General features: G+C 42.5%; 1 protein-coding gene across 3 annotated transcripts in view; it reads left to right on the top strand.

Annotated features, from left to right (window-relative positions):
- The window catches only part of LOC103106059 (microtubule-actin cross-linking factor 1, isoforms 6/7-like), a 105,658-nt gene that overhangs the window by 22,580 nt on the left and 56,076 nt on the right, over positions 1 to 27,002 (top strand). For 2 of the 3 annotated variants that reach the window (XM_007488706.3, XM_007488709.3), the window contains 10 exons: positions 262 to 421; positions 519 to 603; positions 3,766 to 3,989; positions 4,226 to 4,345; positions 4,782 to 4,892; positions 15,198 to 15,422; positions 16,170 to 16,373; positions 16,836 to 17,082; positions 17,226 to 17,455; positions 17,939 to 18,061. In XM_007488706.3, coding sequence (XP_007488768.2) covers positions 262 to 421; positions 519 to 603; positions 3,766 to 3,989; positions 4,226 to 4,345; positions 4,782 to 4,892; positions 15,198 to 15,422; positions 16,170 to 16,373; positions 16,836 to 17,082; positions 17,226 to 17,455; positions 17,939 to 18,061 — 1,729 coding nt within the window. The remainder of the gene's footprint in view (positions 1 to 261; positions 422 to 518; positions 604 to 3,765; positions 3,990 to 4,225; positions 4,346 to 4,781; positions 4,893 to 15,197; positions 15,423 to 16,169; positions 16,374 to 16,835; positions 17,083 to 17,225; positions 17,456 to 17,938; positions 18,062 to 27,002) is intronic. The other variant, XM_007488707.3, reaches the window with a different exon arrangement.

The following is a 27,002-nucleotide window of genomic DNA, read 5'->3' as shown; positions in this document are numbered from 1 at the left end:
ACGGTGAGATGAAGGAAACTAAAGTCAGAGATGGTAATTTGGAGGTGACTAAGGATATCGGCAGGGGCTCTGAACCACTGGCTAAGGGAGGAAACTTCAATAAAACACTATAAAGAGTAGTTATCATTGGTAGACTACTGAGGGACTTTGGGAGTGGTGGGACTATTTTAGAGGCAGGAATTGGGAGGAAGGTTGAAGCTGGAGGAGGATGGAGGTAAGGGAGGGGCTGATATTACTCTGTTCCTCCATTCTTGGTCCTAGGTGGAGGCTCCTTGAGCAGTTAGTACCTGCAGCTCGGAGTTTCCAAGCAGACCGTGATGCCTTTGTGGCCTGGCTGGGTCCTGTTGAGCGGCTCCTGGCTCAGCTTTGGTGGGAAGAGCCTGGGACAGGCCCTCTCCAGAGTGCCCTGCAACAAGTTCAGGTATGAGGAAAGAGTACCCTCCTCTTCAGGACTCCCTTGGGGAGTGCTTGTTCTCTGGGAAAGATTAAGACTGTACTCATTGTGTGGCTCTTGGCAGGGTGTATGTGAGGAAGTCCGTCAGAAAGCATCAGACATGGAGATTGTTCGAGAGATGGGTCAGAGGCTCTTGGAGCTGGTGGCAGGTGAGTTGGTGGCTGAGTGGACAGGACACTTTTCTATTATCAGTTGACAGTTTGGGATACCCTTGCTGAACCCATCACTTTCTTTCCTTTTAGTCACTGTCAGCTAAATGGTGGGACCCCATGCTAAGGTGCCCTCTGTGCCCTCTCCTGGGTGACATCTCTGCCTATGATTAGGGCTTGGAAAGAGGAGTCATCATGGGGAAGTAAAAAGAGTGGAATAAGTTGTAGAATCAAAGATATGAGTTCAAATAATACTACTTGTTGAACTTGGGCAAATCAGCTAACCACTCTGGATGTCAGTTCTCTAAGTTGCAAAATGAAGAGGTTTGTCTAGACCAGGAGTCAGCAAACTACAGTTCCAGCCTAGTACCAAATCTGGCCTGTTACTGGTTTTTTGTACAGTCCCAGAGCTAAGAAATATTTTTGCATCTTTAAATACAATAAAATTTTATCTTAAAATGCAAAAAACAGAGGGCAGCTGGGTGCCCGAGACAGGGCAAAAAAACCCGGAAGTTTAAGGAGCAAGGAGTAAGTGGTGGTGATAGAGTCAAGAAGGGTTTATGTTGGGGATAGCTGGGTGGCTCAGTGGATTGAGAGTCAGGTCTAGAGATGGGAGGTCCTAGGTTCAAATCTGGCCTCAGACATTTCAGCTGTGTGACCCTGGGCAAGTCACTTGACTCCCATTGCTCATCCCTTACCACTCTTCTGCCTTGGAGCCAATACACAGTATTGACTCCAAGATGGAAGGTAAGGGTTTAAAAAATAAAATAAATAAAATGCAAAAAACATTCTTACCTTGAGGCTGGATTTGGCCTTCCATCCTTAGTTGGAAGACTCCTGCAGATCTCTAAGGATCCCTCAAAGTTCAGATTCTAGGATCTTTAAAAAAAAACAAAAAACCCTTACCTTCTCTTAGAAACTGGGTATTGGTTCTAAGACAGAAGAGTGGTAAGGTCTAGGCAATAGGGGTCAGGTGACTTGCCCAGGGTCACACAGCTAGGAAGTATCTGAGGCCAAATTTGAGCTTAGGACCTCCCGTCTCTGGGCTTGACTCTCAATCCACTGAGCTACCCAGCTGCCTCCTAGTATCTTTTGAGCACAAAGGTCATGTCCCAACTGCAGAATCCAGCTTCAGGAACAACTTCTTGGGGAATGTCTCTCTTGCAGGCTCCTCTGTCCAGTCCTTCTCTCTGAGAAACCACCTTGGTTTCCTATTCCCCATCCCAGTTCTAGTAAGGAAGCACAGTGCAGTTCTCCAGGTTCAAGACTCCCTTGAAACCATTCCTGTGCCCTTCTGATCTCTTCTAATGTGAAGCATGAAGTCCAAAGACTTCTTTTTTTTTATTTTAACATTTTTTCATCCAACAACTTCTTGTTGTTCCCAGGCAAGGAAGGACCTGCGCACTCAGTGGTCCCTAGCTCCTCTCTGTCTAAGTTAGCTCCACCTATATGTCCTTCGATCTCAAGTTAGACTTTCTGTCATTCCCACCAAGTTAGGCTTCAAAAGTAGCTTAAGGTCATTTAAAAAAAAATAAGATAGCCTGACTAGATCAGAGGCCTGTTATTTTTTTTTTACTTGTTTGTATATGCTTAGTGCTTCCCACTGTACCTGGAACCTAACAGGTGTATAATAAATGTTGTTTACTTGATTTGATTGTAGGCATAGTTTACTTGGATTTCAGCAAAGCATTTGACAAAAGTCTTAAGAGCCCTGGATCACTCTATTATCAAGGGGTGGACAAAACTCATTCATTAAAGTTCAGATGAGATGAGCTAGGATTTTTCAAAAGGAGCTTAATTAGGAAACTGAGGGGAAACCCAAAGAAATGACAAAGTGAAACCCAAAAAGCCTAGAAGAGGAGGCACTCACAGAGTCCACAGTCCTCCAGTAACCAAGGCTCACTTACAGAGTTCTTGATAGCACAGCTTGCCCTTGGTGGCCCAGCTCCAGGGGCCCCTTCACCAGGTCTTGGTCAGCTCTCCTCTGATGCCCACTGCTGGGAAGTTGCTGTAGCTAGTCCATCTCTGAGGGAAGAACCCCTGTCCGGGGTATATCAGCCTGTAGTGATGTACAGAGCAAACACTGAGGACCCTGACTCTGGCCAAAGGGTGGGTTCACTGGCTTTTTCGGCCTCTCCTAAGCTTCCTTGAGCACCCACTCTTGACCACAGTGAAAGAGCATAGGGGAGGTATCACTGATGACTCTGCCCTTGAGGCATTGAGACAATTGCTGCTGCTATTGGGAACTTCAGCTCCTTATTTTAGGAGGATCTAGTCCTATTTCACCTTGGTGCAATTACATAAGCAAAGAATGTCTCTGAGTAAATCAAAATAGCTGGGGAATAGAGATCTGGAGAGGCTAGGCAAAGGAGTGGGCAGCTATTGTCCTGGGAAGGAGGTGGACAGTGAAAGAGGGACTCAGCCATCCCATTTGAGCATTTCTCAGAGCACAAAGGTCATAACTATAGGATCCCACAGAAACAAGAGTCCAGTTGTGCTCAGCTTAAGAACTATCTGTCGCTGAGAGTCCTGTCCAGTGTTCAAAACCCTATTTAGTCTCAGTTCCCTGCAATGGGAAGGAATTATTCGCCACAGTGCCCACGGAAGTTCCTAAGGTTCTGTTCCCTATCTCTTGTCATTCTGTTTGTCACTCCCTTCATTTTCTGTCCCTCATTTTCCTTGTGACTGTACCTTGTAGCCTTTTTGGTAATAATAATAATAACTATTATTATTATAACTAGCATTTATATAGTTTTTTCAGATTTTCAAAGGACTATAAAAATATTGCCTCATTTTATTCTCACAATCTTGGGAGGTAGGTGCTATTGTTGTACCCATTTTACAGATGAGGAAACTGATGCAGCTAGAGGTCAGGTTAAGTGACTTGTCCAGGATCATACCACTAGGAAATATCTGAGGCTGAATTTGAACTCGGATCTTCCTAACTCCAGGTCTAGTGTTCTATTTTCTGTGCCACCTAGATGCCAGTCAAGTTGCTTTGACTGTGCCCCTTGTGCCCTCTGTGTCTCCTGTGACTGTTCCTTGTGCCCCCTGTGTGTGCTGCAGCCCCATTAGCCCTATGAGCCCTGTGTCCTCTGTGTTCCCCATCTCCTGTGTCCTGGTTTGGGACTTCCTGAGAGTGTAGTGTTCTGTGGGCCCTAGGGGAAGAGGCCCAGCTGGTACGGGAGCAGCTAGAGGAGCTGCGGGTGAGGCTGCTGCTGGCTGGGCAGAGCGGGGCCCATATCAGACTTCGACTGGAGCAGACTCTGGAGGCAGCCACTCGGCTGCAACCATCTGGAGAGCCACCACCACCTGCAGCCTGGCTGGGGAGGCTGGAGCAGGCATGGGCGGCAGCGGAGCCTGGAGAGCAGGAGGACAGAGAGCAGGTGACTGGGGAAGAACATGCAGAAGCGGCTAGTGACCAGCGTTGCAGGGGATTGGGAAGAAAGGGAGAAGGCAATATGGGGAGACAGAGAAGGTGGCTGGGGAAGGATATGTGGGAGGTGGGGTTGGAGGTAGAGTGACCAGCATAGCAGGGGGCTGAGAAGAAAGGAGAGAGAAAGAAAACAGGACACAGGAAGACAGCCCGTCCTTCCACTCTCTTCTCTTCTCCTTGCCTCAGTTGTGGAAAGCTATTGCAGAGGAACTGGGCCGCCTGAGCACACTAGGGCAGCGGGTGGAAGAGCTGAATGGAGTGACCCTGGAGGCTTCAGCACTCCAGACCCAGCTGGGCCAGCACAAGGTAGGCCCTCCCCTCCCCACTGACCAAAAATCACCTCTAACACTTACTATATGTGTGACTTTGGGCAAAACACTTACATTTCTGGACCTTAATTTCCTCATCAGGAAAATGAGAATGTTGGCTAGATGGGCTCTGAGAGGGTCTAGTAGAGCTCTGGCCCTATAATCCTGTCATCTCTTCTACTCCAGGGACAGACAGATGGGTAGATGGAGTCAGACATCACTCCCTGAGCCTGGGGACTGTGAGGGGTCAGATAGAGGCTTTGGGCAAGTAGAAGCTTCACTTTCCCCATCTTTATTCCCCCTACCAAGGGGCAGGACAGGTAAAATAAGGGAAGAGGAGAGAGCGAACCCCTCCATTTCTCTGTCCTCTCCATGACTCTCATCTGCCTCTTTTATTCCTTTCCTCTCTCAAACCTGCTTCCCCCTCACACCAGCTATTGGCTGCTGAACTTCTGCAGCAACAGGAGCTAAGGACCCGCCTCCTAGGACTCTTGAGCACTGGAATTCCTAGCCTCTGCCCCTCTGAGGAGAGGGAACAACTGCAGGTAAGTGGTGGGGACCCAGGCTGGGGATGGAGTAGCTGTTCCTGTCTGGGCGTCCTGGTTGCATGTTTTCTAAGAGTTAAGCCTTGTCTCCAGGGCTCTGGGTCCTGACTTCTCTGGCCTGGAGCAGGGCATGGTTGGCACTGCCCTTACCCCAAGGCAATGGCAGCCTGTAGAGGAACCTGCTTCCTGATGCCCAGTTGGGTCTGTTCCCATCTCCTCCCACTCCTCCTTCCCCCTTTCCTCCTCTCTCCATGGCCTTTGCCCTATGATCACACCTGTGCCATAGATCAAAGTCTTCCTTGCTAGATGGCATCCTATGTAGCTCCCTTTGTTCCACTTTCTTAGGTCTTCCACATCCTAGGTCCTGCTAGACTTTCTATTGACAATATTGACAATATTGAAATATTGAATATTTCTATTCTTTCCTTCAGTGGTTTGGTAATATTGAGCAAGGGAAGTAAGGGTCACCAAGTCACAACTTCATCCAGAACAAATCTCATTTAATTAATGTCATTTCCTGGACTGGTACATCAGAGGAGTTCTGATTTTTATCCCTCTTTGGAACCCTAGTGCTTACCACAGTCACTAAAACACAGTAGGTGCTCAATAAGTGTTTGTTGACTTGACTTAATGACTCTAGGCACCATGTACTTGGATTTTAGTAAAGGGTTTCACAAAGTCTGTCATGCTATCCTTGTGAAAAGAATTGAGAAATGGGTCTAGTAAAAGTTTATTTAGCTGGACTCAAAGCAAATTCAATGACTCATACCCCCTCTCCCCCAAATATTCATTAATAGGTCAATATTGACTCATAGGGAATTCTCTCCTGGAAGGTGCAGGGATCCATCCTTTGTCTTATATTATTCAATACATTTATCCATGATTTGGATAATGTCATAGATGTGGTCTGTTAAAAATTTTTTGCCAGGCAGCTGGGTTGCTAAGTGGATTAAGAGTCAGACACAGAGATAGGAGGTCCTGGGTTCAAATATGACCCCAGACACTTCCCAGCTGTGTGACCCTGAGCAAGTCACTTAACCCCCATTAACCCTTACCACTCTTCTGACTTAGAACTAATACTCAGTATTGATTCTAAGATGGAAGATAAGGGTATAAAAAAATCAGTTCTTTTGGGGGCAGCTGGGTAGCTCAGTAGATTAAGAGCCAGGCCTAGAGAGAGGAGTTCCTGGTTTCAAATCTGGTCTCAGACACTTCCTAGCTGTGTGGCCCTGGGCAAGTCACTTGACCCCCATTGCCTAGCCCTTACCACTCTTCTGCCTTAGAACCAATATACAGTATTGATTCCAAGACAGAAGGTAAGGGTTTAAATTTTTTTTTTTTGAAAATAACACAAAACTGGGAGAAATTACTCACACATAGGGTAACAAGATGTAAATGAAGAAATTGAGCAATGACAAATGGATCTGCAGAAAAAAAAAGCAAGGAGCTCAGAACTTTGGAACACCAATGGAACCTTGGAAATTAGCAGTTAAGCAGCTTGAGCTGGCTGAGAATTCATTCCTCCTCTGGCTGTTTGACCAGAAGGTGGAAGACAGAGTTCTTCATATCATCTCTAGCCATTGCCTTCTACATAGACTGTGAGCTGCATAGAAATTTGGTTTAGCCCAAAGAGACTTGTCAGCAGTATTGTGAATATCTACCCTTAGGGGAAAATAATTCTGTTTCTGAACCGACTATATTTCAAATCTTCAATCAACAAGATAACTTAGAGATTAAGGGAGAACCTAATTTCCCTCTTCCCTTCCCCTAACTGGGTGTGGGATTTGATTATTAGGGAGAAAATATTTCAAACTTTACCATCTGTGAGAAGACCAATTCCCAGACAGTCGAAAGGGAACAGGAAGTAGTATAGGGGAGGGGCTCAAAATTCAGTCTTTTCCCTGGCTTGCTTCCTGGTGCAACATCTCAAAAAAATTCCCTCTTTACTATAATTCACCCAGTTTAAATATCTGCTACAAATTTGGCACCCCAGGAAAGGTCTGACCCATCCCAGGTTACTGGATATAGATTAAAGTGAGAAAATGATGCTGCAAATATTGTTAGGAGTTATGGTACTAGCTGTCATAGTTTGCTACTGGATTTATAACATTTTATATAGTGCAGTTACTGGAGTGGTGATGGAAACTATAGGATTGATAGCCAACTCAACTGTGTTTATAACAACTATGCCGTTTACAGAGAATACAGTAGTTTGGTAAATAATTACACAAGTTTATGTATTTGCCATGGCAGCAATCCAGATACTAACATACATCAGGAGCATCCTCAAATTCTTGACACCTAGAAAGGCAGCCCAGATTCTAGTAGTAGAAAACAACTTGGAACAACTGGTTAGGAAGATGTGTGAGGAATATTAAATAAGCAAGGAAAAGGACAGGCTCAAGATGGGAATGGGAAAAAGAAAAAAGTGCTGGTAGATACAGAGAACAAGGACAAAGACAAGAAATCAAAAGACCAAAATAAGAAAGAGGGAAAAGATAAGGACAATACAGAAACAAGAAGTTTTGCCTCTTAGGGATATTGCAAAGATTTCTGACTCGGCTGGTGTGATTCATTCAAAAGTCCAGAAACCATTCTCCACCCAGGAATTCGATTCAATAAAACACAGATTTCCAAAGTTTCTAAATGAGCCTTGCCAAGTGCTCAAGGAGCTAAAAAGGGCTTTTAGAACTTTTGAGCCAGATTTTGAGGATTTGGATTTTCTTTTATCCAAATTATTTAGCTCCCATGAGCAAAGACAGTTCATTGAAAAGACCAGAAAGGACAATTCCCTGACAAATTGGCCCACAGAGGAGGAAAGAGAAGATTTTGATTTTGCTATTCCCACTAGTTTGGCATACCTGAGGAAATGCAGGGAAGACCTCCTGCAAGCAATCAAGTCCTTTTGTTCCAAGCCCAATGCTTGGAGCAAATTTGATAAGTTAAGCCAGGAAAAAGAAGAGCATTCTGCTGCTTATATAGATAGACTTGCTGAGACAATTGAATCTATCATGGGTCTAAATCAAGACTCAGTAGAATCAGTGGCCCATGTTAGGAGAAATTTTCTGAGAGGTTGTAACTCTCATCTAAAGAACTTCTTCAGGAATTATTTCCCTAAATATGATAACATCATGATTCAGGAATTGAGAGATGCATCCACTTACTTATTTGACAGCCACAAGGAACAGGAAAAGAAAGAGTTAAAACAAAAATTAGAAAATATAGAGCAATCTCTTAAACAAAAGGAGATTGAACAGATCAAGAACTTACAAACTATTAAAACTTACTTTAGACCCTCATACCAGCAACAGAGAGGTCAGAGAGAAACCAGGAAATTTTTTTTATGCCACAAAGTGAGATACTTGGTCAAAGATTGTTAGTTTAAAAAGAAATATGAGCAAAACAATAAAGGCAACAGAACACAGGGGAGAACATATTTTAGATCCAAATCAAATCATTGCTGTGAGCATTGCAATTTGAGAACAGAATTAGAAACTATGGACCTTGACAGTATGAAACTGGCTACAAAAACAGGAGCAAACCCTAAATACTCAGAGGTTTTGACCAAGGGAAGACATCCGTTATGAAGCCAGGATTTTAAAATACTTGAAAGTAAGCAAGTGCATGACAGAAAGGGATGGAAGAGTGTGACAATCAATAAGGGATGTGTAGCAGTGAAACATAAAATTATAAAGGGAGAAGAAATTACATGAGTGGTGCCTAAAAATGAATTTATTGGGTCTGTGAGAAGTTATGATGAAGAACCAAATCAAAACTTAAGTGCAAAGCAGAGACAAGTAAAGGAGATAAATCAAGAGATCACATATATGATAGCATGGATGCAGGCTAATATTGGAGACTCATACAGAAGGTGCATAATAATCAGTCAAGAGAAAAGCAAAGAACAGATCAAAACATATTTAGAAAACTTCTTTGGGTGCAGATTGGGATCAGGGATTGAAAAGGAGAGAAAGAGAATTCATTAAAAGTTACATGAACAAAATCATAAGTTGTTGGAAGAGACAGAAAAACACAATTTCAATTCCCTGCAGCAAAATAACCAAATAAAAGCACAGACTAGGGTTACTATGGCAGATGTATCTATAGGAGCTATAAACAATGTATACAATCTCACAGACATGGATAAAACCCCACTTGGACCAATTAGAAATTCAAAAAGCTATTTGATACAGATTTCCTTAGAGAAAATATCTAACTTGAACCCAGAAGCTGAAAATTTTTACCCTATACAAAACAATTTGGAAAATTCAAATATAAAGGGAAATCGAGTTAAAAATACAGTTAATATTGATAACCATATTCAAAGTATTGGAAGTATTACATCAGTTAGATTTGAAAACACAGATAGCATGCAGAGCACAACAACTGCCAGGATGACCAAGGGTTCAAGAAACTTGTAAGAAGCCAACATTCTAAATGGAGGGGGGAGGTCTGACCAAGTCAAAATATATGAACTAACAAATAGCTATGGTTTGAATTCATATTCCAAAGAAGGAAAAGGCAATATACACACAAGTATAAATAAAGATAAGTCAGGAAATGAATTAAACCAAGAAAATTCAATTGGTTCAACCATACAAATAGCAGATGAAAATGTAGTGCAAAGTGATAGCTTGATAATTGGTTCTTTAGCAACACAAAAACCTGAACCATATATATGGAGTACAGTGGGGAAGAATGAATACACATATCCCAGTGATACAGGGGAAAGTGCAACTGTACTGAAGTCATTCCCAGAAGATAACATTATTGAGGGAAAGTTTTCTACCTCAACAGAGTCAAAGGAGAGGGCAGACAAACAAAAACTTGAGGCTGGAGGTAGGGTAGAACCTGTGAACTTTAGTAACAGCATAGCATATTTGCAAGAAGCAGTGAACCCCATAATATCAAATTTATCACCACAGAACACAAATATAGAGCTTGTTAATGAGAAAACAACTAAAAACATAATTGGGAAAGATGAAAGCCAGTGAAATAGGGCCAAACCAAGACATTATACCTGAGATAACAACATCTGACACAAGTTTATATGGCATTGAACAAAATCCAATTAAAAACATAAGGATTATGGAATTCAGTGACCAAGAGTCAGACTCAGACCAAAATGATTCAATACCAAATGGTATAATACTAGTGGACAAAAATAGTGATGAAGAACAAGAACCCTATGAATTTATCAAACTCTTTGATGAAGTTCACAAAGGTTGGGATGAGTGGGACAGAATGTGCAAAGGGAATACCTAGATCCAGAACAAACAAAATCTTATGAACATAATTATGATAATGATATCATGGGGGACAGAGGAAACTTTATGTCAATAGAGAAAATATTTGCCATTTCTGGAGTTAATAGTTATGAGGAATTGGTACCTAATTAGACCTTGAGAGAAACATTGATGACAAGGAACTATCTAGCATGTTTTTGAATTACTTTACCTACCCAGACATTGATTATGAATGGGGAGAAACACATTAAAGAACAAACTGGAGGAGAGATACTTATATAATTTCAAATCTATTCTCTAACTTCAACATCATAACATGAAAAATACCATCTGTTAAGAAGGGTTGAAACTAGGATTAGTTTGAGTTCCATAGGGTAACATACAACACAAAACCTTGTGAGAACAAAGACTAGTCCTAGGTATAAAATATGACAAAAGAACAATTAAAGAATTTAATTACATCAGGGAAACCCCTAAGCGCTTAGTGACATATTCTAACTTCATAACTATGATAAGTACAAACACCTCAGTAATGGAAGATGGGAAACATGTAGGATACTATTGAAGCACTTACCCACATTGGATGAATCTGTTATCAAAGACTTTTAATACCAACATACAGATGAGAACTGAAACAGGTTACCCATATCTCTCAACCTCCACCTAAAAACAAATCTCTACTGGGGGGAGGAAGATAGGAAGGGTACACCATGAAGATATGATCTCATAGTTTCAGATATCTCACAAGAAACAACAGTATGGCCACAATAATATGAAGCAACATTATTCCCATAATATTACCAATGATATAGAAGAACAAGAAGTAACATCATAAAGAAAATGCATAAGAAAAAATCTGAAGTATTGCCAATAGCCCCAACAATAACAATATCTTAACAATTGTCTCTATAAATGGAAATCATTACATGAGAGTAGTAGAAAATAACAAAATGAAAGCACTGCACACAACAACACAAGAACAACAACACAAATGAGAGACACAAGAGTACAAGTTAAAACAGAATATAAACACTGGAAAAACAGTGATGAAGTAGACCCAAATATGAAGATTATAGTTCCAATAAGAAAACATCTCTGCTTACAACAACATTATTTGTTGAAACAAGAAGACACATCTCTGCAAAACACATTACATCATGTATAATTCTATCTATACCAACAAGAAAATAAGAACCATAAAGAAAAATTCAAAAGTCAAAATAATCTCCTAATATAAATATATCAAAGAAGCCAAATGTACGTGAAATAAAACCCCTTGAAAAATTAAACATCAAATGATATAAGACAATATCACAGTTCAAAATCATAAGATATGTCTTAAAAGTCTACTTAGTACAACATACTACCATCATATTTATCTATGCTAAAAGGAGAATATCAACTTTATTAATACCTAGTAGAAATACAAAATAGGTTGGAAGAACTCTGGAAGCTAGGATTGGTAGTACAATGAGTACCACTGGATTTCTCATTACATAGAATAAAACTGGGAGATAAAATATATGTGAAAATTTTTAATAGAGAAACATCTACAGAACCAAGATGGATAGGCCTTTAGATGTGATTATGGTTACTCCCACATCTGTCAAAGTAACAGGAAAAGATCCATGGTATCATTCCTCCCATGTAGGTCAGGATCTAATATGACCCTGACAGGACTGAATGTCCAAACTACAGGGATAGTTGGGCTGCTGGGCAGAGAGGCAGGTGAAGTGAAAAATGTCGTCAGGCATGTGTGGAGAGGGGGAAGGGAGCAGCCCTTCTGGCATGTGTGCTAGATTCACCAACACAGGGCTAGAATGATAGACTAAACCTCCTAAAATGAAATTTCATAAGAATAAATGTAATAATCCCACCATAGAGTTCAAATAATATACTTCATGGAGAAAAGATAGGGAAAGCATGGTAAGACAAGCTATTAGTCAAAGGATTTTGGTAGTCTGTCATATCAAGGCAAGTCAGTAGTGTGACATTGTAACCAAAAAGCCATTGTGATCTTAGAAGAGTGTTCAGAACAAGGAAAGGTGTGTGTGTGTGTGTGTGTGAAACACATACACACAACCTTTCTGCTCCTCTGCCCAGTAGCCCAATGGAAACACTTTCTCCCTCCCCTGTAGTTTGGGCACTCAGTCTCTAAAAGGTTCACCATCACTATTCTAGCCTGTCAGGTTCATATTAGATCCTGACCTTGTTACCCTACATGTGAGCAATTTCTCCCAGCTTTGTGTCATTTGCAAAATTTTTTAACTGACCACATCTAAGGTAGGCGATCACCTTGCTATTCTCTTGCCCTGGTCAGATCACATATAGAGTATTATATTTAGTTTTGAACACCACATTTTAGGAAGGTGAAGAATGAATGTATAGAAGAATATGGCAAGATGGCGCCCTCCCAAGGATGCCATTATTGGAAACCATGCCATCTAATCCAATTCAATCAAAAACATTTTTTTTAAACCTTCTGCCTTAGAATCAATACTATATATTGGTTCTAGGGAAGAAGATTGGTAAGGGCTAGGCAATTGGTGTAACATTTAAAATTAGTTTCTCTATTAAAAGTATTATATTTTATGAGGTTTATTAAATATTATTAGAATTAAGAAATAAAGAAAATACAAAATAAGAAAAGCACATGTCTAGGAGGGCTGAATAGCCCATTCAATTTCACTTACTACATCTTGAGAGATGCGTGTGCTTAGAAGCAGAAGCAGAGAGAGCAAGTAGGCGGTATAATCAGTTTAAATACCCATTTTGTTCTCAGCCCAGGTGAGGACTCTCATGATACTATAGGGCATTCTGAGAAGTGCCAAGGACTTCTGGGGATTGAAGTCTGGGGTTCAAATCTCTCCATTTTTACATGGAGGTTAAGTGACTTGCCTAGGTGCTGTGGGGTGGGCCAACTTCCCACAGGGGATGGGGTCTTGGAGGTGGGACAGTGTCGGCAGAATGATGGATGGGACACAGCTTTCACATTCAACCCACAGCACAGGTTTCACAGGATAAGCTACTCTGCCTTGGCTGAGGCCTGGCTTTATTTTATACCCTCATGATCACATATCTACTTGGCACACAGTTTCATTCTCAACATACATTTTTCCATGGAACCTAACAACAGACAGGAAGCCTAGGGAGATAGTCAATGAAACATTGTTGCTAAGTGCAGGATCAGAGGGTAGAATCAGCATGACCCAGATATAGGTTAGGGAATTCAGAGTACAGATTTGCCAGAAGTTTTTATGCTTAGAAAAGAGGGTCCTATCTAAGTGGGTATATAAGAATCCTTAGGTTTAATTTTATAAGTGGGCTCTCCTGGTAATATTCTGAGGGGACAGAATGGGACATCTATATTAACCCTGCAAGCATGTTGTTCTCATCTATTTTTCCTGGGACTAAATAAGAATCATAATCATGGCAATTCCAATAATAAGGGGATGTTAATAAGGAAAGTTACTTGGGGGGGGGTTTCAGTGGGTGTTTCCATCCTTCCTGGGGGCTGCTTTGCAATCCCCAGTTTCCACTTGGACCTTGTCAAACAGTGTGGTCTTTCATGGCTCCCAGCACCTAGGGTCACACAGCTAGGAAGTGTCTGCCAAATTTGAAGCCAGGACCTCTTTGTCTCCAGGCCTGACTCTCAATATACTGAGATACCCAGCTGCCCCCAATTAAAAACATTTTTAAAATACTTGGTTTGTGTCAATAAGTTGGCATACTGGATAGAGTTCCAGGCTTGGAGTCAAGAAAACCTGGCTGGGTGACCATGAATAAGTCACAGCCTCTGACTGCCACAGCTTCCTTACCTATAAAATAGGAATAATAAGAGCACTTACCTTCTAGGTTTGTTATAAGGATCATATGAGATTTTATTTAGAGAGTCCTTAGAATAGTGCCTAACAAATAGAGAATATTATATAAATGTTAGCTACGATTATTATTATCATCACTATTACTATTTTCTAGGTATTGAAGAAAACAAAACAAAACAATGCCAACCTTTGAGGAGCTTAGATCCTGGAGGAAAGGGGGAAGGGACTTACAACATGTAGACATAAATTCATACATGATAATTTGAGGACAGAGACAATGTTAACAACTAGGGTGAATGAGGAAGAACTGCTAGTGGGAGGTGGAACATGAACTGAGCCTTGAAGGAAGAAGGAAGTGAAGGAATCTAAGAGGTAGAGAGGAAGAAGTACATTCTCAAGGCCTAGAGGGCAGTCTTTGCTAAGGTACGGAAGTAGGAGCTGGAATGCCAAACTTGGGTGCCAGGCTTGTTTAGCTAGAATGTGGAGTGTAGGAAAAGTAGGAACATGAAATGAGTCTGAGAAGGTAGGCAGAGGCCAGACTGGGCAGATTCCAGAGGAGGCTCTATTGAAAGAACTTGAGGACATAGAACTTGGAGAAAATGAGGTTGGTGCTAGCTACTTTTAATTATTTATTGGAAGGTTTTTCGATTTTTTCTGCTTGGTTTCAGAGGGCAGAACAAGGAACAATCTGTGTAAGTTGCAGGGAGGCAGATTTAGGCTGGATGTGAAGAACAACTTCCTGACAATATGAGCTGTCCAAAAAAAGGGTGGGGGGTGAGTTCACCATCACTGGAAGTTTCAAATCAAGGTTGGATGGCTACTTGTTGGGATTCTTGGTCAAAAGCAGATTGGCCTACATAACCTCCAAGATTCCTTCTCAAGTCTGAGATTCATTGAATGTTCTCTAAATAAACTCTTAAAAACACCTACTATTCTCAGAGTCCTGAAGAGGTACAGTTTTAAGAATAAAAGGCCCCTGTTCCCACAGAGCTCAGATTTAAGTATCAGATAACAATAATATACAATATACCACCATAAGTGGCATCACAGAAGGCAAAACATTCCATAAAGCCTGGGGGAGTCAATCAGGGGAGGCCCCCTAGAGAAGGTGTCAGCTGAATTAGACCTTAGAGGATGAGTGGGAATTCACGATGGGAAGGGACCAGACATGGTGTCCTTGAGTTCCTGAGCTCCCAAGCTGGGCATACCCTTTTCTCCTCTTGCCCTGACTACAGGCGGAACTGGAGCTCCTTCGGAGTCGATCTCAGGAGGTACAGCAGAGCAGTACTGCCGGGGTGCTGTGTCGGGAGCGAGCCCTCTCCCTGCTAGCCCAGTTTGCAGAGGCCCAGGGTGAACTAGCCCCATGGCTGGAAGAGGCCCAGGACATTGTGACTCATCTTAACCCACATGCAGCTGCTGGTAGCCCTGAGGCCTGCAGGGAGCAGCAGGAGCTTTTGCAGGTGAGTCCAGGGGAGAAGAGGCTGACCTGGCACCCGATTCTGAAGACCTGGGCAAGGAGAACTGAGTGGAGAGAGCCAGGCAGGGGGGCTATTACTTAAGCAGCAGAATGGAGTGAGAATTTTCCTCCTTCCTTAATAATTTTCCTCCTCCCTATTTTGAAGGGCTGTGCAGAGTAGTAGCAAAATCCCTGTATCTGAACCCGGAAGGTGTGAGTTCAATTTAAGTTACTTAACCTCTGTGGGACTCAGTTTTCTCAGCTGTAAAATGAAGGGATTGGACCAAATGGTCTTAAGTCCCTTCAGCTCTAATCTTATTTTCAAAAAGGAAGAGACGATGTCTTGGATTTCCCCTGGCCTCCCCTCTCTTGGCTTTAGCCCTTCCCTTTATCTCCCTTCTCCAGCTGAAAGGAGCCGGGGCCAGGATCACTCATGGCTTGGCATGCCAGTGACTAGTCCCAGCCTCAGTTTCTGGTCCTTGACAACCTGCTCCCCATCCTCAGAAGGTCCGAGGGTTACTGCTCCTGCGGATGCTTCCCTGGCAGCTTTCCTGTCCTGCTGTCCCTCCTTATTCTCCCCCTGACCCTCCTCTTCTCACAGCCCTTCATCTAGAGACTTGAGTGTCTTCTCTTAGTCTAGTGGAACCAAAGGGGGGGAAAGGAGGGCTGTGTAATAGAGATGGGGAGAGCCCTGGAGGCTGGGTGGAGCTGGGGGTCTGAGTGTCCTATTACATGGTCTATCGATCCTCAGCATCTGCGAGAGGCCATTGCAGAGCACAGACCCCTGGTGGGGAAGCTGCAGCGGGTGTTCCTGCAGTTGAAGGACCTGAACCCGGGTCAGAGTACCCCCTTCCAGGAAGCCTGGCAGGCCGCCGAGGAGGAGCTGGGCGCCCTGAGGGGCCGAGTAGACAGCGTTGCAGCCACTCTGGGGCAGACTGTGCCCCAGTACACTCAGGTGAGGGGATTGAGCTCTAATGAGGGCAAGGTATGAACTGGGAGCTGGGTATGGGATGGGGCAAGACCACCTCTGGGGCTAAGGGGAAGGCCAGGAAGGGGGCAGAGCTGATGGAGAGAGAGCAGATGAAGCTAAAGGATAACTATAGGGGGCAGCTAGGAGTCTCAGTGGGGCCAGACCAGAGATGAGAGGTATCCAATACATCCTAGCTGTGTGACCCTGGACAAGTCACTTAACCCTCATCATGAGTCTTCTGACTTGGAACCGATACTCAGTACTGATTCTGAGTCAGAAGGTAAGGGTTTAAATGAATAAATAAAGGTACAGCTGTAACTGTTCTGGAAAGAGGGGTGAAGGTGTAGACTGGATTGAAGAGGGTGGTCATATTCTGGTCACTCCTTACCCTGGGTGGGCAGATCGTCTCAGCAATGCCCGTCTTTCCCCTTCTCTCCATCTTCCCAGCTTAGCGAAAGACTGGCCCGGCTGGCTGAACAGTTGGAACAGCTGGCCCGGAGAGTGGAGAATGTGGGGACCGTCCGGGCTGATGCCCAGCGCATTCGGGAGCAGCTGCGGGAGCAGAGCCTGCTGCTAAGCGAGCTAGAGCCCGTGGGGGCAGCACTGGACACGGCCCGGACTCGGGCCCAGGAGCTGGGGGCTGGGGTCGCTGGGACTCTGGATGAAAGCCCTGAGGCTGGGATAGGGCCTGGAGGTATGAGGCTGAGCTGACCAGAAGGGCCAGAGGCCAAGCCCAGCCAGACCATGACCGAGCCTCTGAGATTCTCCTCTGGCTGCCTCTCTTATAGGGTGGCTGGACTGGGTCCTCTCCCCTTACCTTGTCCCATCCTCTATCAGCAGTGCTTCGGGCTGAGGCCGATCGCCTGTGGGACCGCTGGTCAGGGATGCAAGCTGCGGCGCAGGAACGGGCCAGCTGGCTTCGGGTTGTGCTGGCACTGGCTGAGCAGTTCTGGCAAGGCCTCGCTGACCTGGCCACCAGTCTGGCTGACACCCAGCACCTGGTGTTGCACATGGAGGATGCAGGACCAGAACCGGAAGGCATCCGGAGCAGGCTCAGCGCCATGCAGGTATCTGCTGGACCCTACGGGGCTAGGGGGTAGGAAGGCCTGCTCCTTTCTGCCTTTCCCTTCACCCCCAGATTCCAGGAAACCCCTAGGGACGATTTCCTTCTCAGGAAGGGGTGGGTCCTGTGCAGGTGGAAAACTTGCCACACCTGAGCTACATTCCCAGCATCCTTTTAAATTACATCCTCATCCTTTGGCTGAGACTCACCGCGGGGCTCTTTTTTGGAGCTTGTGCTTTTGGTAAAGTGCTGCAGGTGTGAATCTTTGGCTCTCTTTGCTCTGCTCACTTGATTGAAAGAAACCTTTTCTATTTTTCCCTCTCTTTTGATTTTTATTAAAATCCTATATAGTTTTAAATACTAGGAGTCCTCAGGGTCTTCAGTGAGGCTCTCTAAGAGGAGGGTCTTTGGGGAAGAGGGAGACCCTGAGGAGAAGCATAGATTTAAAGGTCAAGATGAACTTACTGACTCTCCTGTCTCTCCCCAGGCTTTGAGGGAGGAGGTGGATGGACTACAGAGTGAGCTGGACGCCCTGGGGGCGCTGGGCCTGGAACTTTTATCTGCCTGTGGGGATGGGGACCGACCTGAGGTGACACGAAGCATGGATGAGGTAACTGGGAGAGGAAAGGAAGACTTCTCTAGGGATAGGGGAGCCTGCCCACTCCACACCAGGGCTGTTTCCTAGAGGGGTTATTACTGAAGGTCTCAACTCACACAGATTTGGGATCTCATCAATTTGTATGATCCCCTCCAATGATGCAGGGTGCAGCCCATCCATGCCTATTGATCCCTCTTCTGAAATTCCAGTCCTCCTATAAATGAGCCTCCAGTGCCCCATCCATGGTGCTAGAGGCCTTCTTTGCATTCTCCTGACATTTTTTTTTAAACCCTTACCTGCTGTCTTAGAATCAGTATTGAGTGTTGATTTAGAGTCTACTTTTCCAGTCATATCCCAATCAACCCTTGTGATCAAGGAGTTCTCTTCTGTGTTTCTACTCCCACAGTTCTTTCTCTGGATGTGGGTAGTGTTCTTTTTCATAAGTCCCTCAGAATTGTCCTGGATCATTGCATTGCTGCTAGCAGAGAAGTCCATTACATTCGATTGTGCCACAGTGTGTCAGTCTCTGTGTACAATGTTCTCCTGGTTCTGCTCCTTTCACTCTGCATCAATTCCTAGAGATCATTCCAGTCTCCATGGAATTCCTCCACTTTATTATTCCTTTGAGCACAATAGTATTCCATCACCAACACATACCACAATTTGTTCAGTCATTCCCCAATTGAAGGGCATCGCCTCATTTTTCATTTTTTTGCCACCACAAAGAGCACAGCTATGAATATTTTTGTACAAGTCTTTTTTCCTTATTTTCTCTTTGGGGTACAAACCCAGCAGTGCTATGGTTGGATCTAAAGGCAGGCAGTCATTTAAAGCCCTTTGGGCATAGTTCCAAATTGTCCTCCAGAATGGTTGGATCAATTCACAACTCCACCAGCAATGCATTAATATCCTGACATCTTTTTTTCTTTTTTATAGATTTTCTATATTATTGCATTTCAGTAACAAATCTACACATGTTTTCCAAGGTTATATGATTCATGTTGTCTTCCTCCCCTCTTCCCTTCCCTCTCCTGTAGTTGACAAGTAGTTCCACTCCTCTCCTGACACCTTGATTTGACCATTCACCTCTTGCCCATATCCCTAATAACATTGTTTATTCCTATTCTCCAGAATCCCTTGTTTGTTATACATTGCAGCTTACTCGCATACACAGTGCATCTCTCCGTTGCTCTCTCTGAATTTCAAGCCATAAGCATCTCTTAAGCGCCTACTATGTACCAGGCACTGTGCCAAGCACTGGGATACAAAGAAAGATAAAGAGCAATCCCTGCTCTCAAGGAGTCTAGTGGGGAGATACCATGAAAGCAACTCTGCACACACCTATCCAGGATAAATGGGAGACCATCTCAGAAAGAAGACCATAGAGAAGAGGCATTGGGAAACATTGCCTGTAGGAGGTGGGATTTTGGCTGACACGCAAAGGAAGCTAGGGAAGTCAGGATGCTGAGACAGGGAGGAAGGAAATTCTAGACATGGGGAACAGCCAGCAGAAATGCCCCAAGGGAAGAGATGGAGTATCAGGAATAGGAAATAGTAAGGGAACCAATGTTGCTAGAGCACATAGCAAGTGGAGGAGAGGAAGGGATCAAGGTACCTGGAAAGCCAGAAGGAGACCCTGTTAAGAAGGGCTTTGCATGATAGCTATCATTCATTTTCAGTTCTTTCGACACTATTGTGTTCCATCTGAGGCCGGATGGAGGCCATAAACAACACTGAGAGAACACTTATATGGAAAAAAAAGGCCTTTGTTTCTGGGGGAAGTTTAAGGTCATTAAAGGAGCTCTGCGGTTTCCTGAAGGCAATTCAGCCCACTTTCCTCTTCCTCTTGAATCCTGGACACAACATGTAGATTTGCATCATTTTCTCCATTTGTCCCACACTGACAAACAAGCTCTATAGGGTTGTCCATCCAACTACATTTCCTAGTCTGGGAAATAGACAGGATTCCTTCACCCAAGAGGATGATGTGATAGCCAACAAATTCATTTTGATCTTAGACCAAATTAAAAGAGGAATGGTGTCCAAGATGATGAAGTAGTAGTCCTACTGTGGTCTGTCCTAATCGGACTGTACCTGGAATGTTGCATTTGAACTACAATTAAAGGTCACAATCAATTGGGCACTGAGCAGGGATTCTGGGAGACTTGTGTTCAACTTCAGTCTCAGACCCTTAGGTAGCTGAATGACCATGGGCAAGTCACTTAACCTCTGTTTGTCTCAATTTCCTCATCTGTAAAGTATGGATAATAACAGTACTTACATCCTAGGATTGTTGTGAGGAACAAATGAGATAACTGTGAAGCACTTAGCACAATGTCTTGCACATTGCAAATGCTATATAAATATTATTATTATTGCTATCTACAAAATGGGGATAATAATAGCATCTATTTCTCAGAGTGATGGTGAGGTTCAAGTGAGATAATAATTGTTAAACACTTAGCACAGTGTCTGGCACATAGAAAACACTACATAAATGTTAGCTAGAGGGCAGGTAGATGGCTCAATGGATAGAAAGCCAGACTTGGAGATGGGAGATGGAGTAACTGGATTCAAATCTAGCCTCAGACACTTCCTAGCTGTATAACCCTGAGCAAGTCATTTAACCCCAAATTCCTGGCCTTTATTGCTCTTTTGCCTTGGAATATTTAGTATCGATTCTAAGAGAGAAGGTAAGGGTATAAATAAATAATCAAATAAATAAACAAACAAACACATAAATAAATGTTAGCTATTATTGATATTATTATTATTAGATTGGTAGGGAACCCCATCAGGGTAGTGTATCCTCTATCACTGAAAGCCTTTAAAATATTTTTTTCCTCTTTTTATTTTGAAACTCTTACCTTCCGTCTTAGAATAAGTACTGTGTATTGGTTCCAAGACAGAAGAGTGGTAAGGGCAATGGGGGTCAAGTGGCTTGCGCAGCATCACACAGGTAGAAAGTGTCTGAGGCCAGATTTGAACTTAGGACCTCCTGTCTCTAAACCTGGCTCTCAATACAATGAGCAACCCAGCTGCCCCCCCCCTTTTTTTAAAGAACAAAAAGCAACTTCTACACCTTCCCGTTCCCTTCTCCATTAGGAAAAAAAAGAAAAGAAAAACAAAACAATTGTAATAAATATGCATAGTCAAGTAAAAGATGTCACATCTTAGAAAGCACTTTAACAAACCAGAGGAGGGTACCCAAAAGAGGATGACTGGGAAATTCTTGGAACTTCCACCCATATCCTGAGAGAATCATTTAAAATGGAGTCTTAAACCAGAGAGGATTGGGGATATAATCTCTTTTTTTCAAGCATTTGAATGGCAGTCATATGGTAGAGGAATTAGACTTGTTCTACTAAAGCCCCAGAGGACAAAGGAGGAACAAGAGGTAAGCAGACACGCAGACACAGATTTTTCAACTCATATAAGGGTGTTTCCCATCAGGCAGAGCTTTCCAAAAGTAGAATGGATTGTCAGAGGGTACAGTGAACAGACTGGTGGTCTTTCTTTCTTTCTTTCTTTCTTTCTTTCTTTCTTTCTTTCTTTCTTTCTTTCTTTCTTTCTTTCTTTCTTTCTTTCTCTCTCTCTCTCTCTCTCTCTTTCTTTCCTTCTTTCCTTTCCTTTTCTCTCTCTTTTTCTTTCTCTCTTTTCTTTCTCTCCTTTTCTCTCTCTTTTCTTTCTTTCTCTTTCTTCCTTTCTTCCTTTCTCTTTCTTTCTCCTTAACTTCTATCTTAGAATCAGTATCAGTTCTAAGGCAGAAGAGCAGTAAAGACTAGATAATGAGAATCAAGTGGCTTGCCCAGGACCACACAAGTAGAAAAAGTGTCTAAGGTCACGTTTGAACCCAGGACCTCCTATCTTTGGGATGACTTTCTATCCACTGTGTCATCTAGCTGTCCCTTTAGTAGTCTTTTTAATGGAGGCTGGCTAACAAATTTGGGGAGATGAAGTAGAGAGGATTCTTATTCAGAGAACAGTTGGACCTTGGAGGTCCCTTTTAGTTTAATGAATCAAAAGCTGGCCAAAGCTGCTGATGCAATCTTGGGCTACATTCACAGAAGCAGTGAAACCATAGCTAGTCAGGGGAGAGAACCATCCATCATACTTTGTCCTGGTCAGACCACATCAAGAACATTTTGTCCAATTTCTGGCACCACATTTTGGAAAGACTTTAATAAACTAAAGAGCATCCAGAAGGGCAGCCAGGATGATGAAGGGTCTTGAAATCATGCCATAGGAGAATCTGTTAAATTAACTGGAGAGATATTGAGCCTGTAGCAGCAAAGATCTGAGGGAGGGATGGTATATGCCTTCAAATATTTAAAAGGCTTTTTAATAAAAGAAGGATCAGACTTATTCTGCTCAACCCCTAGTCAGAGGCAGTTTTTTAAAAAGACTTTTTCATATTAATTCATACAACAACTGATATCAAAAAATGTCTACCAGTAGCTTCTTAATGGTTAGCATTTTTTCACAATTAAATTTATTTCTTGGTTACCTATGTGTCAACTTTAGGAATCAACATACATTTATTAAGTTTTTACTGGGGCAGCTAGATAGCTTAGTGATAAAGCTCCAAGCAAATCACTTAACCCTGTTTGCCTAACCCTTCCCACTCTTCTGTCCTGGAACCAATACTTAGTATTGATTCTAAGATAGAAGGTGAGGGGTTTTTCCCCAATACTTACTAAAATGTAACAGGCATTATGTTAAGCCCAGAGGATACAAAGAGAGGCAAAAACTTGCCTTCAAGTGGCTTATGGTCTAATGGGGAGATAATCTTCCAATAACTAGGTGGAGTAGGGATAGAGTCTGAACCTGAACCTGTGATTTCATTGGTATAGAGAAAACTACCTCTACCAATATAAATCAGTACTTTCAGTACAACTTATCATCCTAGAGACTTGCCTCAACCACTAAAAGGTTCAAGAAACCTACCCAAGCTCACATAGCCATTATGCATCAGAGATTGGATTTGAAATTAGGTCTTCCTGCCCTCAAGACCAGCTGTAAAATAAACTACATGGGAGATAATCTCAAAGTGGAAAGTATTAGCCTTGTGGGTTAGGAAATTAGAGGAGTAGAGATGGGAAAAGGAGCCAGGAAAAATCTGTGGAAGATGAAATACGAGTTTCCATCCAAGTCTGAATCAATGATCCATCTATCTAAGAGCTGTATCCAGGATCACAGAGTTTGGAAGCAGTAGAGTTGGGGCTCAGAATCAGGAACATCAGATAGAAACTGCAAAGAGAGAGTATAAAGAAAAACATCCTTATGATGAAAGTTGTCTAGAAGTGGGATGAGATGCCTTAAGAGGGAGTGGGTTTCCTCACTGCAAATCTTTAAGTAAAGGCTGGATTAATTAATCAATTAGTAAACAGGGTAAAATTATATGAAATTCTTATTCAGTCATATGTTGAGGTAAATGGTCTATAGGGTTTCTTCCAATCTTGAACTTTTATGATTCTAACTCAGAGTCCATGATTTTATTATCACTGTTTCCCTTTCTAATTGTTCCTGGACCATCCTTTTCATTCAAGAATTATCCAAGAATTAAAGTCAAAGTTATTGAGTTATAGTTGGAAGAAAGTCCTCTTCTGGAAAACCAAAGTGATGTTTGCCTGTCCCCAGCTATGTGGCACCTGTCCAGCTCTTCATGTTTTTATCATACATTAGTAGCACATCCCTCAGTTCTGTCAGAACCCTGAGATATAGTTCATTTGAGACTGGTAACTTGGATCCATTGAAAGAAGTTAGGCGCTCACTTAGGGGACTTCAGTTTCCTATTAAACATTTTTATTCCACCCTTTTTATTTCAAAGATTCATTTCCTTCGAAGAGAGAAGATAAGTAAGAGCAGGGTTATTATCTCATTTCTCTATCGTGCATTATCATTGTCCCATCCACTCCCAAGCAATAGTCCTATTCCTTCCTTTCTGTTCTTCCTGTTGCCATCCTAGCTAACAAAACCCTTTTTGTTGTTTTGAGTGTCATCAGTCTCTGCCTTATACAAAGCTGTTGCTTTCCTGATACTGGATTTGTTTTTTGTTTTTAAGTCTGTCTCTCAATAGTGATTGGTCCAAAAGATTTGACCTGTTCCATTTTTCTGACCGGGGATGATTTATCCCTCCTTAGGCACTCTAGTGTACTTCTATTTTCAAGTGTTCAGCATATTAGTGCTAGAAATAGTGTGACTACCTACCTAGGCTTTAGTCCTACTGTAACTCAGAACTCCCAAACTCCAGCAGTCCCTACTTCCCCTCCTAGCTCATCTTCCTTAGCAGCAAGGACTACTGACATGTGTGGCTAGGTGGTAAAGTGGATAGATCACTGAGTTCAAATCTAGCCTCAGATGATAATTAGCTGTGTGACTATGGGCAAGTTACTTAACCTCTGTCTGTCTCAGTTTCCTCAACTGTAAAATGAGAATCATAATAACACCTACATGCCAAATATGCTGTGAGGATCAAATGAAATAATAATTATAAATCCCTAAGCATAGTGCCTGGCACATAGTAAATACTGTATAAATGTTAGCTATTATTATTATTATTATTATGTGCCACCAGATCTGGCTCCTAACATTGCTCTTACAGGATCTTGCTATTCCTTTGCTGTCATTCCAAGTTTACCTTCTCTTCTTCCCTTCTTCAGTATGCATATTCTTGAAATCTGATTTCATCAGTGAGTTCCCTGTGTAGCCACATTATTCTCTTTAGACAGCTTCCCTTTTTTTTCATCTCTGGACTTATTTGTGATCATATTACTTACCAGAATTTCTTTCTAAGAATCTCACATGTCTTCTAAGTCAATCTTCTCTCTTAAAGTCTCAAGGCATGAAATTCTACCTATCCTATTGCTGAATTCTTTGAACCCCACTCTCCCAAAGTCTAGGGTCTATATGGAACTATAGGCATCATTCCACTCCTAATCTACCATGATGGTAAAAGGTAGAAATCTCCCACAATTTCTGTAATTTTCTCATCACCCATCATATAGTTAATATCTCTATAATAATCTTTAGAGGATTATCAGGGGGCATTAAATGAGATACTGTAGGTAAAAGTCATTTTGAGCCTTAAAGCTCTGTCCTGGTGACATATTGTCTCTCCCTGCCTCCCTGCCCCACCTATGTTATTATTATTAAAAAGTGAGTAACACAGCTAGTGTCAGATGCTGGATTTGAACTCATGAAGATGAATTTCTGGATTCTAAACCCACTACTCTATCCACTGTGCCACCTAGCTGCACTAGAGTCAGAAAGACCTGTGCTCAAATTCACACTTGGATATTTATTAGCAGTGTGACCTTGGGCATATTACTTAAATGTTCTCTGCCTCAGTTTCCTCAATTCTAAAATGGGAATGATAGTAATAGCAGTTACTTCCCAATATTGTTGTGAAGATCAAATGAGATAATCTTTTTTTTTTAAACCCTTACCTTCTGTCTTAGAATCAATAGTTCTAAGGTAGAAGAGTGGTAAGGGCTGGGCAATGGGGGTCAAGTGACTTGCCCAGGGTCACACAGCTGGGAAGTGTCTGAGGCCAGATTTGAACCCAGGACCTCCTGTCTCCAGACCTGGCTCTCAATCCACTGAGCTACCCAGTTGCCTCCAAGATACTCTTTTTAAAGTGCTTGACATACTGTCCAGCACATAGTAAAACTTAAATTCTTTTCTCTTTCTTTCTAATCACACCTTCCTACTTGCTCTCTATCTCAGGATATGGCCACATCCTCCCCATCTCAGAACCTTGCAAGACCCAGATTATAGTGTAACATAGATAACACAATCAAATCAACCAATGAATAAATATTTATTGTGTTCCCATAATTTCTGTAAATTTCTTATCACCCATCATATAGTTAATATCTCTACAATAATCTTTAGAGCATTATCAGGGGCATCAAATGAGATACTGTAGGTAAAAGTCATTTTGAGCCTTAAAGCTCTGTCCTGGTGACATATTGTCTCTCCCTGCCCCACCTATGTTATTATTATTAAAATAATTACTACTTCCTGTTGGCAGCACCAAGTGTCTGTTCTCATGGTGGGACTGATGAAACCTCCTAATCCTTCTGTAGAGCACAAGAAAGACTTCTCCTTCAGAAGGCCCAGGTCTACCTTCCATGGGAAAGGCCACCTATCTATTGCACAGGTTAAAACATTCACTGGTTAGAACATTTCCCCCTTGTTTCCCTGTTTTCCATTCTTCCACCCTCCACCTTCCTGGTAGAGGTTCAGATTCCCTTCCACCTTCTCAGATTCTTTCCCTTTTTGTCTTCCTCATTTTGCCATGGAATACCATTCTCCCAGATCAGTGAGAAAGTCTCCTTTGTCTCACCACCAGATAATTAGCTCCTTTCTTGAACTGACTGAGAAAAGCACTTTTCCTGAACTCCAGGGCTTCAATCTGCACTCCCTATATGGGAATTGCTGTCTCTGACTTTCTGTAGCTAGCATATGGAATCTCCATATTCTGTCCTATGATGGCCATGACATTAACCCACCGGGCACCATCCCCTATTCCCCCCCCCCATTTCCTCTTTCATCCTCTATTATATACCTCAGGCCACAAGGGTCTTTTCTCTCCAGGTACTTATTTATCTGAACATAACCCTTTTTAAGTCATAGGTGGTCCATAAACCCATCCTTATCTCCCATCATTTCCTTGCCATCTTATGTGAGAGAGATAAGAAAATAAAAAGAACTAGGAATTAAATTTACCTGAGACTTTTTAAACATAAAAAGAACTGCTTAAAGTTGTTTGATATTGACATTGTAGTGAAACAGTAAAATTAAAAAAAAAAAGAATCAAGCCAATGAGAATCACGACCAAAAAAAAAAAAGGACAGTGGTCAGGGCAGGGAGTAACAATCAATCAAATGAGAAAGTGGTTCATCTTCATCTTTTGGATCCACTTGAGATATTGGACCGAGTCTTTGTG

Source organism: Monodelphis domestica, chromosome 3, assembly GCF_027887165.1.
Source record: "Monodelphis domestica isolate mMonDom1 chromosome 3, mMonDom1.pri, whole genome shotgun sequence".
NCBI classification, from domain to species: domain Eukaryota; kingdom Metazoa; phylum Chordata; class Mammalia; order Didelphimorphia; family Didelphidae; genus Monodelphis; species Monodelphis domestica.
Note: the sequence above shows the minus strand (reverse complement) of the source record. Positions and strands in the feature narration are given on the sequence as shown.